At 38.6% G+C, this 20,311-nt stretch overlaps 1 protein-coding gene and 1 long non-coding RNA gene across 2 annotated transcripts; both read left to right on the top strand.

Moving 5' to 3' along the window:
* Positions 1-8,396: 8,396 nt before the first annotated feature.
* Positions 8,397-9,440, top strand: LOC149831941 (zinc finger BED domain-containing protein RICESLEEPER 1-like). The gene has a single exon (XM_090013117.1). It carries the CDS (start codon positions 8,397-8,399, stop codon positions 9,438-9,440), a length of 1,044 nt encoding a protein of 347 aa, XP_089869243.1.
* Positions 9,441-11,761: 2,321 nt separating this feature from the next.
* Positions 11,762-19,581, top strand: LOC149831940 (uncharacterized). Its single transcript, XR_016433067.1, has 2 exons — positions 11,762-11,868; positions 19,087-19,581. It is a non-coding gene; the product is annotated as an uncharacterized LOC149831940 (long non-coding RNA).
* The last annotated feature ends 730 nt before the right edge of the window (positions 19,582-20,311 follow it).

Below are 20,311 nucleotides of genomic sequence, written 5' to 3'. Positions count from 1 at the left end.
GAATACGTGAATTTAGAATTACATATGTTGAAATATGTAGATTCATTTATTTTCATGGCTACTTACTGAAATATATGTATCATAGTACATATATTCGCATGGCCAAATGCAGACATGTTCCTCACGGCACTGCGCACACACACAGAGAAGTTATGCCCTTACCTCGATTTAATGAACCGTGTCGTGACAAGAACTGACGTTGTTTGTCTCGGTACTCCCTTCACTTCCGGTTGAAGTCTCTCGTTGGGTGAGAAAAACTAATGGAGGTTCTGGAGGGTTTATGAGAGGGTTTAGAGAGAGAGAGAGAGAGAGAGAGAGAGAGAGAGAGAGAGAGAGAGAGAGAAAAGCAAAATCGTGTTTCACGATTTTTGATAATGAGAGACCTTCCCCTATTTTATCTCTTTTGGTTAGACATTTTGAATTTTTTTTGAAAAACTAGAAACCGTCCAACCAATTCACATTTTTTTCTAACTCTAATCCAAATGTACGATGTTGCTCTTCTTCCTTCATGCACATTTGGTCTTTCAAAATTGTTTTCTTTCTTTTTGTTGTGCCTTCCCTATACTTGTGGTGCAAGCTTCTCCTAAAATCATGGAGGATGAGAGAGATTTTTGCTATTTTAAAACTTTTAGCAAAAGCAAGTGATAACTTCTCGTGTTACCATTTGCTTTTGGAGTAGATAAAACGTGAGGGGCGGGGGGGCTAGGGTTTTAACTTTTTTTTTTTTTACTGAAATATCTCATAGTGCAAAGATGCAAAAATCCATGTACAATGGGGGTTTTTGAAACAAGGTTTGTCCCCTCAAAGGCAACGAACCTCTCCACTACATTATGTTCTAGTTCATTGCAATTAGTGTATCTTTTAAGCTATTTATGTGCGTCTAAGCCTCTATGCATTTTTGTCAAAAAGAGAACATATTTTTCTAAAAAACATGTTTGTGAGCATGGTAAGATTTAAACCTGTGTCAAATTCCCAAGAGGTAACAAGCCTCTCCACTATGATACACTCCATTTTGTTGCAAGTTTTGTCTGAATTAATTTAGATAAACTCTTGTTCGGCATTTTTCCCTAAACAGCTTCACCTTTTCCAAGTGAATTCTTCTGACTTTTCTTGCACACCTATGAAACTTCGTTAATTGTTCTTCGGTTCTCGAATAAGGACCACAAGATATTTGAATCCATCAGGATCCAATTACAATCGGGTTGAAATTCAGATATCAAATTCGAGTTGGATCTAAAATATACTTTAGATCTTCTGAACTCTCTAATTATATTTTTGGATCTTGATTGAGATTCGGCCATATTTGGATTCATTGAGATCCAATTGAATTCTAATTGAATTTCAGATCCATCATGAATTCAAATTCACTCGCTCTAACTGAATCCAATTACTGGATCTATTTGATCTTATTCATATTCAAAATTCATTTGGATCAAATCCATATCATATTATTCTATTTATTTAAAAAAATTTATTTAAATAATTACTAAAATTTTGCATGTTTTAGATCTTCCTCCTATTTATAGATGAGGAGAGTCTAATCCTGAAAAGCCTATGTTTTCTATTTTGATAGACACAAATTAAGAAAGCAATCTAATCTAATAAATTGTCAAAATTAAGTTTGGATTAGTTACAAAGATCCAATGCCCGTTACAAGACCCAAAATAGAAGACAATATTCAAAAAATAAAAATGGGTCTGGTTGGATCTTGTAGACCTGGATAAATATAGTGCTTGCTCCTGCACCAATGCTAGTTGCATTTTGGTTCATATATGGTATGGTCCAGCCTGTATATCCAGTCTGTTTTGCAAACCCCATTTTTGGTGCCTACAACTTAGGCTCACACGGGGGTGTCAACCTGAGTTTTACCTTTTGCTCCTTAATAGATCTCAACTGGCTGCATTGTAGAGAGAGAGAGAGAGAGAGAGAGAGAGAGAGAGAGAGAGAGAGAGACCTGCATGAATGGGCAGTAAACGTTAGCAGTAAAAATAATAATAAAAAAAAAACTCAAAAAGAAAGAGAAGGATGGATATGAGGAAACCGTTCCTGATCAGCAACGGTTCCTCATCACCGTGGAGAGGAAGGAATCGTGAGAGCCCCTCCCACGATTTCGAGTTGTGGGAGAGTCCGCGGCTCTATTTAAGAACCTCACAACCCCTCTCCACCCCCATCGTTTCAGAATTTTCAGAGAGAGAAAGAGAACTGTGAAAGAGAGAGCTTGAGAGGGAGAGAAGGAGAAAGGGGAGCGGCACCGCCACAAACAGGTAAACCCCTTCCCCCCTTTTGTTTCGTTTTTTGAGAGAGAGAAGGTGAGAACCCTCTATCTCCAACGCTCTCTACTGTGGAAATACGAGAGAGAAAGGGCGAGGGTCAATCGCTGGCAACTACCTGGAGTTGCCGACGCCGCTCGATCGAGGGAAAGAGGGCCTAGTCCAATTATACCAAACTGGATCCGGATCCAATCTGTTACCTTGGGAGAAAGACAAAAATTGGATCTCTGTCTTTTATCCAGTTAGAGACTGAACTGAGTTGGTTCAGTTTATACCTAACTAAAGAAAGAAAGATTAGGACTTAACCCTTCAGGTTTAGTTTAGACTAAAATTATACTGGGCTCAGTCCACACTTAAACTGAGTTAGGTCAAACCCATAAGTCAATAAAAAGACCAAATATAGATTAGTAAAATATGCATAACTTCTCACCCCAAACTCATAATCGGGTAAAGTTTGGTTCAGTTCATTGGAATCGGGACATAGAGATGAATCTACTTGTTCTGGTCTCATGACCAGAACACACATGAAAATCGAGGCTGGATAAAACACACTTAAGAGTGGTAGTTTGATAATTATATAAAATATAAGAAATGTGATTTAGTAATTAAACGAGTGTTTGTGTTATGTACAAACTCAACTACAGTGAGAGACTCCACTACATGTTAGAATTCGGCGCTTGCATTCAAGGTAAATGATGATATAAGCATGTCTAGTTAATACTAAACAAGGTTTTTATTTGCATGTATGAGATAGTTGCATGAAATTATACATACTTGATAATATAATATTTACTTTTCATGTGATATATTTTTAGAAATGATTGAAGAAATGTGGTATTTTAAACAAAAATACATATACTAAGTTTGAGAACATATAACTATATGCATGAGAACTGAGTATTTGAGTATTTTTCTTAATTCTCTTCTTTCATTTATATTTATTGTAAGATTTGAGTTATCTTAACATGCTAGAATTAACTCTATAAATCTCGAAAAAGGAGATAAATGAAAATGACTACCTGAGAATGAAAGTCGCTATAAGCATGGACCACCGGTGATTTATTGATGTAAAGATACTATATCGATGCACAAACACATCTTCTTCGTGCTTAAATATTTGTGAATATCATAACCCCAGGTATATTATGAGTAACTTACTTGAGATAAAAAGAAAATAAACTTGAGGTAGTTTACGTCAGAAAGCAAGAGTTGCATAAAATTTATTTGCATACAGTGAGTGAGACTCTAGGCAGGTCAGGATGTAGCATGAACCATAAACCTTAGGAGCAGATATATCTCCTCAGTCTAACTCTCTTAGCAGTGGGTCTTTTTTTACTATAGTACCTAGTGATTTCTGTCAGGATAGCTCAGAGTGCTTCATAGTTTGGTTAACATCATAGAATTTGAGTATTCTATATGAGTTGTTATGTCATAGTAAGCTATTTTTTGTATAGTGAATGTTAACTTGTAAGTTTGAGAAAGTTAATGGAGGAATTTAAAAAAAAAAAACTTGTATGTTATGTGATAAAAACTAAACTAAGACTAGGGTCTTAGAGCCCATTATAGTTGTAAGTAAGAGTCTTAAATTATTTATAATTATTTCTTACTGAGTTATACACTTATCTTCTTAATAATTATAATTGTAGGTTCTAAAAGATCTACCTGAGTCAGGTGTTCGCAGATGGCAAGAGAGTCGCACAAAGACTTTTACTTTACTATCTTTTTTTATGAAACCTTATATAAATATATGCTTTTGAGTTGGATGATTTAGTTGATACGACTTTGGTTATGAGATTATGATTGTTTATTTTTAAAAAAAATTATGTTATTTTTTGGTAGACATTTTTTTTTTGAAAAGTAATACCCATGAATTCAAGGTGATCGGGGTGTTAGAGAGAGAGAGTAGCAAGAATATAAGTACAAGCTTGAATGAGAATGTCAATTCTTTGATATATATATATATATATATATATATATATATATATATATATAAAATTTATTTATTTATTTATTTTAGCTTTGTCATTGTAAAGGAAAATAGAAGGCAAAAAAAGTACACGTTAGGTGGTGATTTTTTTTTTATCTGTTTGTGGAAGAGGATTCAAGTTTTTTTTTTTTTATTATTGAAAGCCAAGTTGGGGTTAGTCTGACACCTACCAGTTATACAACTATGCCATTGGGATTCAAACTTGCAACATCCCAACACAAGGTGACATGCACTAGCTGCTCCTACCAGACAAGCAGAGGCCCTCGTTGGTGAGGATTCAGGTTTTTGTCCCACGTTCTTTACTTTACATGTTTCAGAAAACAAAGAAATCAAAAGCCTGTGTAAAAGTTTGGCACGAGCTTAGTCAATCCTAGCTAGCAAGCTGCACTGTTTTTTTACTTTTACTTGGAAAAACCGACCCAGGATCATAGACCTAGTCGCACTAGCTCTATAGTATCCTGGCAGCATAAAACTCTCGAGGGCTTGGATTCTTTTTATAATAAATTTGTGATTGCTTATGCAAGGTGGAGATAGGTTTGTTGTGAAAGTGAAAGTTTCTGATGTTTCTTACGATAGAATGTTCGTTAAACTCCACATTTTCAAGCTTATAAATAAAAGAGGTAACTTTTTTTTAGGGAAAAAAATGATGGCATCATCATTTCACTTTAAAAAGAAAAAGTTCTTAACATCTTACCGACCAATTTCTCAGCCAATCTTGGAAGGAAGAGATACAGTTGCATGGCTTGAAGCAAAAGTGAAGTTGCAGTTTTTTCTTTGATATTTACATGGAGAAACCACTCCCAAGATTGGCTATGCCTGGCGTACGTACGGTTGTTGCAGTTTATTTGATTTTTTTTAAAGGAAAGTTGAGGTTAGGCAGACCTCTATCAGCTATACAACTATACCATTGGGGTTCGAACCTGCAATGTCTAACACAAGGTGACGTGCACTAGCTGCTCCTAAAAAAAAAAAAAAATCAAAAGTTGAAACATAGTGTAATGCACTTCCAATGTTGGTCTAACAAAATCGTATAAATATGGGTTGACAGGTTTCTCCTTTTTGCATATGGGGCACTTTGGAAGAGAGAAAAATTCTAATAGGAAAAGAAACTTTTGCCATGAGAGTTTTTTTATATGAGAACTTTTTCAAAAAAAAGTTTTTTCTCTTATTTTCTCTTGGTAAAAAATATTTCTCCACCCCCATGGAATAATGTTTCTTATCAAAAAGTGTAATTTTTAGAAAAACTCTCTCATCAGAAAAGTCTCTCGTTTGGAAAGGTAAAAAAAATTGTACAAAGTTTTATATTTTACATCATTTTTCCCATCTTTCTCCTTTCCAAACGTGCCCATATAGTCTATCATGTTCAAAGAAAGAATAAAAAGGGGCTGCTTGGACCATTGGATTTCTCATTTGATACAGGATGGGTTCTCCTACATTGAATTTTAACCATCCCATCAATGGCTACGATTGGTCCACATTTTTCACCTGGATGTAGACTGATCCTAACTGTCCAAATGCTTCAGCTGGGCGGCTAGGATTGACATAGGATGAAACCCAACCTATGTTAAAGGATGGGATCCTTTTTGGATTTCTCATGTTGCATGTGCCTTTTTACCATGTCATTTTAGGAGCATTTGTTTCATATGAGAGAGGGGCCTCTTTAACAAACATTTCCATGAGAAATATATGGTGGGGGCCACATAATAAATGCAAATAACAGTTTTCCTCTTAGAGGGGAGAAGAAAGACTTAAAAAATGCAAAGAAACAGTTTTCTTGTTAAATTACCCGACAAAGACACGTGTCGTGTCAACACGTGTCATGTCGCATGTTGCTTTTTTCGTATTTTATATTAGGGTTTTTTTCCAAAATTTTCCCCACCTTATTAGAGATTTGCAAAATAGTCCCTGCCTTCACAGGTTTAGCAAATGACCAATGGGTTTACTCGATCTGCCTGACTCATGAAGTTGGTATAGGGCTGGGTGTAGGTTTGATGATACTGATATACTGAAATTTTGGGTTATGTCACAGTTTAAGATGTCCCCACCTAAGTGGTGTGGGGATAAAATACTAAAATTACATCAGATTATATGGTATGTTTCATTGATGATAAGATACTAAGTAATCTACATCAAGACTAAGTATATAACATAGGGTGAGCAAAAAAATCACGATCCAACCAACCCGGACCGGACCGTACCTAACCGGCTAATTTTGGATCGTAACCGGCGGGTATGGTTCGGTTCTTTGTTCTAATTTTTCAAAACCAGCGGGTACCGGTTTGGTTTTCGGTTTCGGGTGAGAACCACTCAACCGAACCGGTCCTATATATAATATGAACTTATATTTTTGAAAATGAATTCATTTGCCCGAAGGCCCATCTCTTCAGTCCAAAAGAAAAAACCCTACCCTCAACTCCTCAACCTTCGTTGCAGCCTCCTTCTCTCAGTCCTCCTCTAGTCTTGAGTCTCAGCTAATTCTCCTTGGCGTATGATCTGTTTTCTCTTCGGCGCATTCTCAATGTCAGTCTCTACTCGGCGTGGTCATGATCTCAGTTTCTCCTCTTCTCGGCATTGGCGCAATCTCGAGACCGATCTCTCCGCAACGTTCCTTTGGTCTTGATCGCAGTCTCTCTTTGGCGCTCCTCTAGTCTCGATTTGCTTTCGGTCTCTCCTTGGCTCTCTCCCTCCTGTAGTCATCAACGCCGCTTCTCTCTCCTGTAAGTCGTCACTGCTTGCTTTAGTAGTTAGTCCTCACTTGAATCAAGGTTTTTGTCGGGTTGTTTCATGGGTTGTTTCGTGCTAGCTCTTGATTTCTAGGTCACTTTGTGTTCGTTGGGTTGTTTTGTCATTCGATTTTGGCTTTGTTGTGTATTTGATCGGATGACTTGCTTTGGGCTTGGGATGAAGAGACCATTTTTGGGTCCATGCTTCAACGCATGCTCAAACTTCCATATGCCAAAATTGTAGCCACCATCAAGATTAAGACTAACAATGAAGATAACTGTCATGAACTCCACAAAAAGCAAAGGGTACATGAAAGTTCACTACAGCTATGCATCACCATCAAGTATCCTAATAAATACTGATCTAGTCATCGAATGAAAAAAAATCTAATTAAAAGCTGAAATGAGTTAAATAAAAGGATATCTGGACGATTAAATGGGTACATTGAGGATGTAAATTGAGGCTATACTTGCCACCTAATCTCTCTGTTGCCTAATCTCTCTGTTGCATCCATGACTTGTTTCCTTGCTTCTGCAGAACACATTTCAACACATTTGAAAGAGCCACGAATATGAGGAAAATGCCTAAACCTCAACTAATCACATCCAATATCAAAAGCCACAAAAAGAAGGCTGCAAAGTAGAATGATAAGAGGGTAGCATCTTAAATGTAGATTGGTCACCTCTATTACTGACCATACCAAGCTCTTATTTTTTCATTCAGGATCTGTTACCATGTCAATAGAAATGGAGAATAGCAATAGTGCGATGACTCCAATAATGGAATCAGGAGATGGAGAAGGATTTGCTGAGTCAGCCGACACGAACAAGGTAACTGAATCTGAATCTTGTCCTAGTAAGCAAAAATCGTTAGCTTGGCTTCATTTTCATGAAGGCGAAAAAAAGACAAACCGAAAAGTTATGATGATATGCAATTATTGTGGGATCCAATATTCATACCATGTTGATCATGGTACTTCAAATATGTTGAAGCATGTGAAAAAGTGCAGAAAGAATCCCGCCAATGTAGACAAGAAGCAGAAATTGTTTACATCACATAGAGTAGGTGGGACTCAAGCGACAAAGGGAAATACCAGTGCTTCTAGTGTCTTAACCACAAGGAAGTTTGATGTGTCTTAACCACATGGAAGTTTGATCAAGAGAGTTGTAGAAAAATGCTTGTTCAGATGATTATAATCGATGAACAACCTTTTTCACTGGTTGAACGTATGGGATTTCGAAATTTCATCAATAAGTTACAACCTCTCTTCACGCATTTGTCGCGATTTACTATGGCTAGAGATTGCATGAAGTTGTATTTTTGTGAAAAAAAAGTATTGAAGTCTTCCTTTCGTAAGCTCAAGTCTAGGATCGCACTTACAACCGATACATGGAGTTCCATTGAATATGAACTACATGTGTCTAACTGCACATTATATTGATGAACATTGGAAATTGCACAAAAGGATCATAAATTTTGTAGTGATTTCTAGTCACAAGGGCAGGGATATTGGGAAAGTGATTGAGAAATGCATCTACGAGTGGGGTATCGAGAAAAAGGTGTCCACAATTACTATGGATAATGCTAGTGCGAATGATACTGCCCTTGATCATTTGAAAAGGCAATTTTCTAAAGAGAGTCTATTGATCCTAGATGGTGAAGTCTTACACGTGAGGTGCATAGCTCATATATTAAACTTGGTTGTGAAGGATGGCTTGGCTGAGGTACGTGATTCTATTGCACGTATTCGAAATGTGGTTAGGTATGTGAGGAGTTCCCCTACAAGTGCTAAAACATTTCAAGGTTACATTGAGAGTACAAGGACCACTTATAAGGGTTCAGTTTGTCTTGATGTTAGCACTAGGTGGAACTCCACTTACTTGATGTTAGACACCACATTAAAGCTAAGAAAAGCTTTTGAAAAGATGGATGAAGATGATATTTCTTTCTCTGCTGAGCTTAATTCTGAGACTCCGACTTGTGTTGATTGGGAAAATGCCATTATCCTTTCCAATTTCTTGGAAACATTTGATGATGCCACCAAGAGGATGTCTGGGAGTTTGTATATCACTTCTATTGAGTATTTTGATGAGATAGCTTCTTTGTATAATTATTTGAAAGCAGTGCCGAAGGCTATGGATCCTACAGTGAAAGCTATGGGTGCAAAAATGAAAGATAAGTTTGACAAATATTATGGGGGTTTTGAAAAAATGAATAAGATGGTGTTGATTGCGGTGGTGTTGGATCCTAGAAAAAAGTTGAAGTATGTGAGGCATTGTTATGGACTCATTTATCAAGATAGTGCTAAAGTCGATGAGATGTTTAATGAGACGAAGTTGACCCTTGAGCTTTTGTTTAAATTCTATGAGAAATCTTCTCTTAGTTATTGTGACAAAACTTTGGGTGGTGAACCGGTGATTGGTAATAGTGGCGATCCTAATTGCAATATGGGTAACTGAGAGAAAGATTTCAATTTCCGTGTGAAAAGGTCGTATGATATCTTTATTGACGAGGAGAAAAAAGAGTCTGAGGGTGACTTAACTGAGCTCGATCGATATTTTAAAGCTGAACATGAAGAAGCTCGTGACCTTGACATTTTGATGTGGTGGAAAACAGTTGGCCAAAAGTTCAAAATCCTATCTTTGATGGCTCCGGATATTTTGTCTATTCCCGTAACTACCGTTGCTTCAGAGTCAACTTTTAGTACATCTGGTCATGTGTTGGATAGCTTTCGAAGTTCTTTAACTCCTCGAGTCGTGGAAGCTTTGATTTGCACTCAAGATTGGTTGAGAATGGTTCTTGAGCCGAGTATTATTGAAGAGTGCATTATTGAAGAGTGCATTGAGAATGCGGAAAAGTTTGAATTGGGTAAGTCCATATCTTTTATTATCTTGTATTTTTCATATGTTTAATAAGTGAATGTTTTATCTAATAGCTTCTTTGCATTAGATATGGATGATGTTAATGCAGAGATTAACAATACGTAAGAGTTTGCAAGTTGAAGTGGAAGGAATATATGTGGTGAGATTTTTTATTTTATTATTTTAGTCCCATTTCTAGTAATTCTAATACAAAATTGATGTTTACTGTTGAGTAATCATCTATACTAAATGTGGTTTTGTTTTCAGGGGTTTACATCTTGGAGCGGTCTTTTCTTTCAAGTTGATTTATGTCATTTGCTTGCTTGCTTGCTGAAGAGAGGGGAATGAAGAGGAGGCTGAACAGAGGCGTTGAGAAGCCAAAATTGCGGTGGAAGAAGTTTCAAATAGAGACTGAACAGAGGCGTCAAGATACCATGGCTTCATGTCACTGAGCTTAGTGCTTCTCTTACTCGCCTCACATAGATTTCCAGTGGATTTTTCTCTTCTTCTTTTTTGCTGTGGAATTTTTTGTTTGTTTGTGACTTTGAGGATAAGGTAATAGATTTCAGGATGCCCCCCCCCCCCCCCCCCCCGCTCAAGGCCCTTTGTGTACCTGTGGCCTGATCTTTGTGAAGTTTCAAGATATTATGGTTTATATGTTATGATTTTAGGAGGTTCTATTTACAAAAAATGTTCTATTTCAAGATGTTTCTAGATGTTATGGTTATAGTCCCATTTACAAAAAAGGTAAAACCTAACTTCTTTGCCGAAAACTGGGTAAGCATTAAGACCGTAACCGGGATCCAATTGGAATCAAACCGGACCGGTGGTTCGGTTCTTGGTTGGATTCATGAAATGAGCGGGTGGTTCACGGTTCGCAATTTGCGAAACCGGCCCCTATCGGATGGTTTTGGGTTCTAGGATAGGAACCATCCATCCTGGAACCGATCACCCCTAATATAACGTGTCTCAACCCAAACCATAATGAGTTAGCCCAATAGAAATTAACCCAAGTCCGAACTTGAGTTAGCTCAAACCCTAGTAGGTTTTACCAGCCTAGGATCTTTAGACTTTATTAATTTCCAATAAACATGAAATGAAGCACTATTGGGTTAATCTAACTCGACCCAAATCAGATTAGATTGGACCCATTTCTGCCCTTGCGTTTTGTGGGTGTTTGGCTAGACACGTAAGAATTAAGAAACCCAAGTTTGCACATTTTTTAAAAATACGATACATGGGCACGGATTTTTTCAATTGTTTAAAAACCATTTTTTATGATTAATATATAAAAGTTTTTATTGAAATATTGTTTAAACTGTTTAAAATTTATTAAAAATAATAAAATGTTGTCTGTACATGTCATAAGATGTAACATGGCAAGACTATGTGTCATGGCCAAATTATATATGTTCTAAATTAATTATGTGCCACAGCCAGCCATCTGGTTATATGGATCGGATCCTGTCAATTTAGGTCAGAATCGAGACCCAGATGCAAGCGTTCGAGGCTTAAAACCAATGCACAAACTAAGATAATTTAGAAACCTTGAAATTTTTTGTTCTTACAATTTAGGAAGTTGGAGAGAACCAAAACCAAAACTGGGAACAGGAATATAAACAGGTTCAAGTTCTGACCTGGTCCAAACCATATCATGCCACATCGTAACTTTGTAAGTTCCAGATAAGATATACCTGGATCTAGGTTGGATTTGGAATCAACATAGTATCGATTCGGATTTGGCTAGAAAATAAACTCATGTGATCCAATACCACCAGGACTCATATTAAAACCGAACCTGGGATTGCACCTGATATCCTATTCGGGTCCCGACCCAAAACCGAACCCACTTTTCCAAATAGATCAATGATGAAGCGACATATCCGACCCATTAGCATCCTTACCTGGAATTTGTTCTCGGGACATCGTGTCTCCTCTTGGAAAGCCGACGCTTCTCTCTCTCTCTCTCTCTCTCTCTCTCTCTCTAGCGTTTCTGTACCCTCTATACAAGTTTAATCACAGCACGGTACCTCTCTCTCTCTCATTTCATCACCATGGTCTTGATTGTTGATTTTCTGTTACTTTTTTAGATGCCCGGCTCCTGTGTTCCTTATCTAATTTTTGGATGAAGGTATTGTTTTTTGGCATTTTGTCAAATTTTTATCATAAAGAAGGATGTAAACTTCCTTAATTTGACGAAAAGTCTTGTATTTTTATGAATTCTGTAGACTTAGATGTTAATTTCAATATTGCTTTCTTTTTTATTTGTTTATTTTTAGTTGAATGATTGTGAAATTAATGTGGTCACCGTGTTGTATGATTTGTTATTTGGTGTGCGCTTGATTTCTTAGGTTTTCTGCGCTAAATTGAAGCTCCTTCTTCTGTTATAACCTTTTCTTGTTTTTTAGATTAGGTCATTGCTGCATAAACCCAATATTCTTTTGTTGAAAGATGCTCAAAGATTATATAATTGTCAGTAATCTGTGCCGTGATTGTCACAAACGGTATTCAGCATGTGTCCTTGTAATAAACCAACTCCTTGGTGCACTTTAGGAGGGTGAATTATGAAGTTTTGGTTCTGATTTCACATAAGAAAGAACAATGTTTTCGTGTGTTAAATGCCATGATCAAGGGATATGGGCAGCTTGGATCACGTTTATGATGTGCTTCAGATTGGGAGGAGAGACCCATGGATGCGTCAGGAAGGGTGATTTTATTTTGGTCATGTTCTAAACTACTTTGATTGATTAGTACATACTTTTGAATATATTGGTAGCGAAAACATATGTTCAATACAATACCTGTCGGAGATGTAGTTGCTGGGGCTATTGGTTGTAAGCCAGCAAAAGCAGAACAGCTCTTTGATGTAAGGAAAGAGGACCATGTCAAGGAAGACCATGATTACTTTCTATTCTAGCTTAGCTTTTTCTGTCCTTGCTTATTACCATTGTTGTGATTTTGTGGAGGACTTTGTTTCTTGGACCATAGTGTTTTTTTCCTATGCACTCGGAATAGATGATTGGATGCAGGAGTGGATCATAATGAGATTGTTGTATCAACTGTGTTAGCAGAACTTTATCAAGCTTGAAGCGGGGAGGAGGTCACATCTTTCCTTGTTCACTATGAATAAATTGATTTTATTTTTTTTTAGGATTATGTTGATAAAATTTTTGTGGAGGGGAAGGATTGACTTACCTAGATTTCGCTAAAAATCCCTTTTGAAAGATGTAGAGACGCTGTTTGCAAGTCTTGACCGTCCTTTGCCCAAAGAAAAGCTAAAGCTTAGAAAGTTTCTCGATTTTTGTAGCTCGAATCACACAACCGAGGATTCAGGTATGCAAATAAAGATTAAACGTGTATAAGTATGGATTGGCAGATTAAATAAAATCAAGATAAATGAGCCAAGGATCTGGAAAGTACCTTTTTCGGACTTGAGGGTCTGTTTAGTTCTTTCAGGCTCCTTTTTGGTTCGACAACACTTTCGCATAGGTACGAGGGTTCTTCAATAGCTTCAAAAAAGAGTGCAGGCAGAGCTTGAGTAGGCTTCTTCTACAAGATGAGCACTCAGGCATGTACCAAACTATAGGGGTGAGCCTCTATTTATAGAATTCTCCATGGGATATGAATCTAATTTTTTTTTGGCTTGAATTCAACCCAAATAAATCCTTTCTTATCCATATTGAAGAAAAAACTCATCCAAGAAGAGTTATGCTTGAGATAGGACTTTGGGTAGGATAGGATTTAAAAGTATTCTATTTTTTTGGGTTGTATGGAGACAAGGATAGGATTTTGGGTGGTTTATATCCAAATGGTACGTGTGGATGGGGTTTATAGAGGTCTTTTACGGATTGGATAATGGAATTTTAGATCTTTACACTTAAATTGGGTCGTACTTAAGATCCATTATGGTAGAGTAACTTGTTTTTGTCATAACTTCCTATCCATATGTTAGATTAAGACACCGTTTGGTGCGTTGAAAAGCTAACATTCTTCAACTTTAATTCATCTTTTAAGTGCAAAACCAAATTCAATCGTGTTAATGTTAAAAATGCACTCTAAGTGGAACTTACCTGAAAATAAGATTTTCATTAAACAAGTTACATTGTTTTCATCATAATTTTCTACTTTGATATTGTACTGACCTGATTTTTAGCTTATTGGAAAGCTAAGATCATCTAGTTTAATTGATATTTTGGACAAAAATCTGGAAGATGCCTTTTTAGAGTCCAAAAGTTTAAGCTAGCAGAATTTTGAAATGACCTCATCAAAATTGATGTGTCTACATCAAGGTTGTTAAATGCGTTGAGGCAAAGTGAGGCGTTGAGCTTGTTATGAAGCGAGGCGTCGAAGTGTAAGCTTCATGATCAAAATAAGAAATATATATAATATTAATAAAATAATAAAAATTTTAAATAAAAACTAATAATAAACGACAATATAAAATAAATAGTATTTTCCTATAATTAACTCGTCGTTGTCGTCGGGTTGCTGCTCTTCCTCGCCGCCATGTGTCTCACCACCGTCTCCAAGAGCTCCCTCTGCTCGTCCTCTGTTGCGATGGAAACAAAGTGAGAGGATGGTGCCCGGTTTCTCTGCGAGAGGCCCGGGATTAACTTCTTGGCATAGCACACCAACGACCCCTCGATGCTCTCGGGACACAACCATTCTTATGTAATACAAACCAGAACGATGAGCTCATCGTACCACCAAGCGGACCTCACCGACCCTCAGTGCCGGAGGTCGGATTCGATCCCATTCCAGGGGACATCGATGCCTACACTCGCACCATGGATAGATGTGCCTTTGCCATAATTTGCGTGGCAGTTCCACTGATCTTTGTTGCTAAGCCACAGTTTGAGATAGCTATTCTCAATGGACGCTTCTTTCAGCAAGAAATAGTGTACGCACAGAAGATACAGTTCTGTTCTCAATGTGGGTCGATGAACCACTCGGCGATGACCTGTCCTGCTCAGAAATCTGATTCCTATGAGACTCCTCAATCTGCCTCCCAAGATGAGTGGACCCAGGTGAAGATGCATCAAAAACCCAAAATTGTTCAAGCAAAGGTTCCCAGAGAGAATCGAACCAACTATTTTTCGGTCCTAAATGATTTTGAGAAGAACGATAAAACTCCTCAAGATTCCAAATCTACAGAGGGAGATGGCTCTATTGTAGTTGCTTCAGCGATGGATATTTAAACATAGGTCCCACCACAGTCTAACGCCCCCAGTGCTTGTGGAGTCTGTGAACTGCAGGCCAACAGAGGGGAATTGATAACAGTTTAAGAGCCTTCATCTCCTAAGAAAATCAAGAAGCAGAAGGATACCTTATCAAGTAATACCTTCTCTGGAACTTCTGAGATCGTCGTTTCCAGAACCCTTGCCTCATTGGAAAATTTTCCTGCACCAGCGACCGGTTTCAACTGAGCAGGTTTGTATTGCATAAGAATGAGGTAACCACCAAGCAGACCTCACCGGTCCTCGTTGCTGGAGGTCGGATTCAATCCCATTCCAGGGGACATTGTCACTAGGGCTCGCCAGATTGCCGGATGTCCCCTCCGCCGCCGGCCATCCGAAGAGGGACAGGTCGGTGGCGGCCTTAATCGCTATGGCTTCGATGCACCGCCTGGTGATGCCGAGCTCCTCGGCCTCCGGCAGGAGCCGCTCGCACAAGCTCAGGGTCTTGACAACGTCTAGCTCAGGAACGCCTCCGTCTTGACGACGAGATTGCCGTGGCTGTGCTCCTCCGTCATCTCCAGGTACTCCACCACGCATCGAAGAGGGAAGAGTAACATGATGCATACGCCTTAGATGCGAAGCGTGCTTCGATGCGAGGCGTACGCTTCACCCTTGTGAAGCGTACGCTTCGAGACTCAAACGCCTCACTACAACGCCTTGATACTTTTTGCTTACTCTTCGCCTCTGAGGCGTACGCTTTAGGTACTGAGGCATATGCCTCTCACAACACTGGTCTACATATTCAAAATGTTCTGCATATACTAAATATAGGAGTATTCAAAGACCTTTGTTGGTTTTTCATATTTATGTGATAACAAACTCTCTTATGAGAGTTGTGTTGTTGTCTTGCTTTGCATGTTGTAGCACTAGAGCAATCATCTTTCTTGGTGTTCTTAGTGCTCGTACTCCACAATCATAGACCTTTACTAATTTTTATTTATTTATGTGATAACGGCTATGTCATAGGGATTCGGCTAGCAGGGTGTCGCACCCGCGTCGACGCGATTCAACGCGGGTGCGGGTGCGGCACCAGGTGCGGTCAACCCGACCCTGGGTGCGTTAACCTTCCGGCAAGGAGCAGAGGAGGAGGGAAGATCACGACAGGGGGCCATCGGCTCCTTGCCGGCCTTCCGGCGCACCACGGGAGAGAGGGAGGGAACGATAGGGGACTGCTGACCCTCCGTCGACACAGAGAGAGAGGGCCAGGGGCGGCATGAGCCACCGACCTCCTGCCGACACCCTGATCGGAAACAGAGGAGAGAGGGAGGGCACGACAGAGGTTGTCGACCCTCTGTCGGTTCTCCGACGACCCAACCGAAAGGGAAAATCGTAAGGAGAGGCTTTTTACCTGCGAGGTCACGGCGACGACGGTCGGGAGGAAGGAGAGGGGATGACGCTGAGCTCGCAGACGCACGCAGGGGCTGGTGGTGTTCAGGAGTATACCGGTTCTCCAGCGAGTCGAGGGAGACGAGGCAAAGGGAGAGCGATTGAGAGAGAGACGAGGAGGGCGATCGGGAGGGGAGATGAGGCAGAGGAGGGAGGCGCAGGCGGTGAGGGTCCCCCCCCCCCCTCTGCGATTATTTGAAGGCTCGGGGGACGCCCGATTTAGGAAACCCCAAAGGGGTTTCCTTTCTCAGAAGAAGGGGAGGCTGCGGGGGTTTGAAATATGCGAGGGTTTTAACCCTCTCATTCGGATGCTAATAACTTCCAAAAGACATGTAGATTGCTAGTTGGTAGAAGCTAAAAAACGAGCATCTGCCATCTGGTTAGAAGGTAAAAGTTAATTCCAACTTCATAGTTTGTAGTTCACGTCACGTCAATATAAATGAGTAAATAATTTGAATCACACATTTTGTTTAAAGTTGATATCTCCAGTTAATTTTTCTGCATGAAACTATAAATAATGCATTTAATGCGCCCTTTCAAGACCTCCTATTCTTCATTTTCATCATTTAACCATTAATTAGGGTCTGGCGCACGACAGTTTTCCGGGCTAAAACTCGTTGAATATGATTCAATCGAAAATATTCCCCACCGAAAGAGAATCATTCCCTTCTAACGGAGGGTGATATCGCATATGTATACAGAGGGAGAGGGGAGGAATGATGTGGAGCCCACTGTAATTCATCTTTCCTCGTTGGTCCAAATCTACAACAAAGCTCCTTGACGTCCACGTCAGATGGCCACGTCGAGGGACGGTTGTGGAGTAGGGAGTAGGGTGGTGTGGGAGTGGAACTGGGTCGTCATTGGGGCCCACGGATGGACCTCAGCATTTAATGGGCGTGGGAGTGTAAGGCGCGACAGAGACTGCCACATTCCCAGCAGTACGCATTCTCGCAGGTTCTTGCCGATGAGGGGGCCATGGGACAAAAGCTGCCAGGAGGACCCTTGGCCGACCAGGTCCGTGGGGCTCACGGTGTGTCATGTCCTCATCTGTCTCATTTGCTTCCAAAAGATTCTTACTGAATAAATTTCTCTAACTCTCCAACTGTTAATGCTCGAGTTTTTTTTTATATAAATAATATCATATATATATATATATATATATATATATATATATATATATATATATATATATATAATTTGTTTTTGCCGCACCCCCGCAGCCAAGGTTCCCGCACCTGCACCCGCACCCATGTGACTTAGGATAACGGTCATGATTGTGGCATCAGAGTGTTCACCATTGCTAGTCTTAGTTTTTGTATGAGAGAGAGAGAGAAGGGGAGATTGTATCACCCAAATATTCACAGAACTTATCTGGATTCTTCTTTAGATTTTCAGTTAAACACTTCTGGTTTTAGGTAAGGAACCAAGAATATGCAAACCTAAGATGTGGATTTTCCATATTTTAGGGCATAACCAAATGTTTAAGTTTTCTAGAGTAAAAATGGCATAGTGTTATATATCCAAAAAAAAATTAAGACAAAATGTTAAATATTGGTATTTACAACCAAATTTCCCTTAAGAGGATAAATTAAATAAACTAAAGGAGATGAGAAGGATCCACAAAAGAAAATAATGGATATGGTAGGCCTACATCAATAATGACAATCTCATGTATTCTCTTTCTTTTCCATTTTATTCAATTGTGTTTCTTGCATGCTTTTGTACATTCATGATCCAAATGTGGTCAATCTCAAACATGTGGAAATAAATCGTTTATTATAGGGTATGATATGATCAAACCAAATCCTAAGCTTCTCATATTTTACATCCAAATTTAGCATACTTGCAAATCTTACAGGATCAAATTAGATAACATTGGCTTAGTAGTGCTAAATGATGGTTGTTTTTAGTCTTCTTTACTCCTTAAAATGAATGTTTCATAAGAGATGTTCCTATGTTTTGCTTTATGAGTGTAAAGCCTAACAGTTCTTAGGCCTAGTCCAGTATAATCTATTTAGATCTAACGAGCCCCTTCTAGAACGTTTAATATATACAGTTGGGTTTGGTGTGGGTTTTCAAAATCCAAATAGAATAAGAACCTGAATGTAATTTCATGAAAAATTGGATCCAACACGGGCAAAATGCCTGCTGAATTTGGACGTGGTAATATATCTAATTAAATCGGGTTTTGAACCATCTAACATTCTCGGTCTAACCTCATCCCGAGGTGAAATTGGGTTGAATATGAGTTGGTTTGGGGTTAAACCATATCCACATTCTTCTATGAAGGTGGATAAGGTTGTCTTTAGGTTATAAGTCTAGCATGCACCATTGGCTCCCATATCCAAATGCACTAATTTATTTCTATGGTCATCTTCATGTTGGTCCTTGTCTTTTAATTGATAGTGTTAGATATTGTGTTTTTTGCGTTTTTTGCGGTTTTATTTTTATTTTTATTTTTCTGAATGAATTTTGAGTTTGATGGGTGCCAATTTTTTACTTAGATTATGGTCTTCTTGTTTCATAGGGATCATAGTTGAGGGTTTTCGCTTGGGTTTGACACTAAGGGTCTCATTCTTTGTGTTTATCCTTGGTATTCTTTCTCTGTTTTTTTTCTACAGTTGGGAGCATAATGTCGTATGATGATGTTGAGATCGAGGATATGGAGTGGAATGAAGGGCTTAATGCTTTCACGTATCCTTGTCCTTGTGGTGATTTGTTTCAAATCACAAAAGCAGAACTAGAAATGGGGGAAGCGATTGCTCGATGTCTCAGTTGTTCGCTATACATAACAGTTATCTACAACCAGGAGGATTTCATGAACAAAGATAACAATACTGTGAAGAAGCTAGGACAGTCGGGACAGCAAGCAATCACAGTTGCATAGAAAAATGGGGTTGGAGCTCACACAAATGTGATTTCTTAAGTTATTGCATTTTGAGCTTTTTGTATAATTGATGTGTACTCTTGAGGTTTGCTTGGTTTTTGGGTTTTTGAGAACAATTGACCAATTAGTATATGGTAGGTGGAGAGTGAAACTAAATTGAAATGAGCAAGATGCTTGGGCACAGATTCAACCATCAAACTAGTAAGAGATTCTTTTTATCTATTCTAAACTGGTAGTTTTGTCAGATCCTTTGATGCATTTATTTCTGTTTTAATTGCAAATTCTCAAATTCATTCAAACTTCAATAATTACATTTTCTTAAATTAAATTATTGTAGCCAGAGGTCATGATCGGGTGTTAATATTTGGGTTTGCTTGTGTATTTGACTTGCATCTAAATGCCTCTCGGATAAGGGTTTGTACTTGATAAGTATACTTGATATCATGAGGGATATATTGTAAATTTATTAGTATAAATGGTTTATTTGGTCTACACAATGCAGATTACTCCTTTCCAGAATTTTGTAGTTTCTGCCACCCGGTAGCTTTAGGTGTTGGACATGGATGTCCATAGAGATTTTTTTTCTATAGATAGAATGTGTATCCGCTCAAAGATGAACGTCTCTACTGCCTGCTTGCTTGTATAATGTTTCACAATGTTGTGGTTCACAATTTTGATACAGGTTGTGTTACGCCCCAAAATCGTGGACTTAAACCTTTTATGAAAATGTTGAAAACTTTGAAATCAATCATTTATAAGAGTTTGAAACAGAAGCTTAGCGGGGAATTATGTTTGAAATAAAAAGCCCCTGGACCTTGGGCGCATTACAACGCAAATTCCCATTTACAAACCGATTTACAACTTAAACATATATTTCATTGAAATGAAAAGAAGAACAAAGTTTTGGTAATACAGTTTTAGTAATCAAAAGTTTTAATCAGAAGAGATGCTTTCAAAGA

This window comes from Nuphar pumila, chromosome 7 (assembly GCF_984573655.1).
Source record: "Nuphar pumila chromosome 7, dmNupPumi1.hap1.1, whole genome shotgun sequence".
NCBI classification, from domain to species: Eukaryota; Viridiplantae; Streptophyta; class Magnoliopsida; order Nymphaeales; family Nymphaeaceae; genus Nuphar; species Nuphar pumila.
This window is presented reverse-complemented; position numbering and strand designations above follow the sequence as displayed.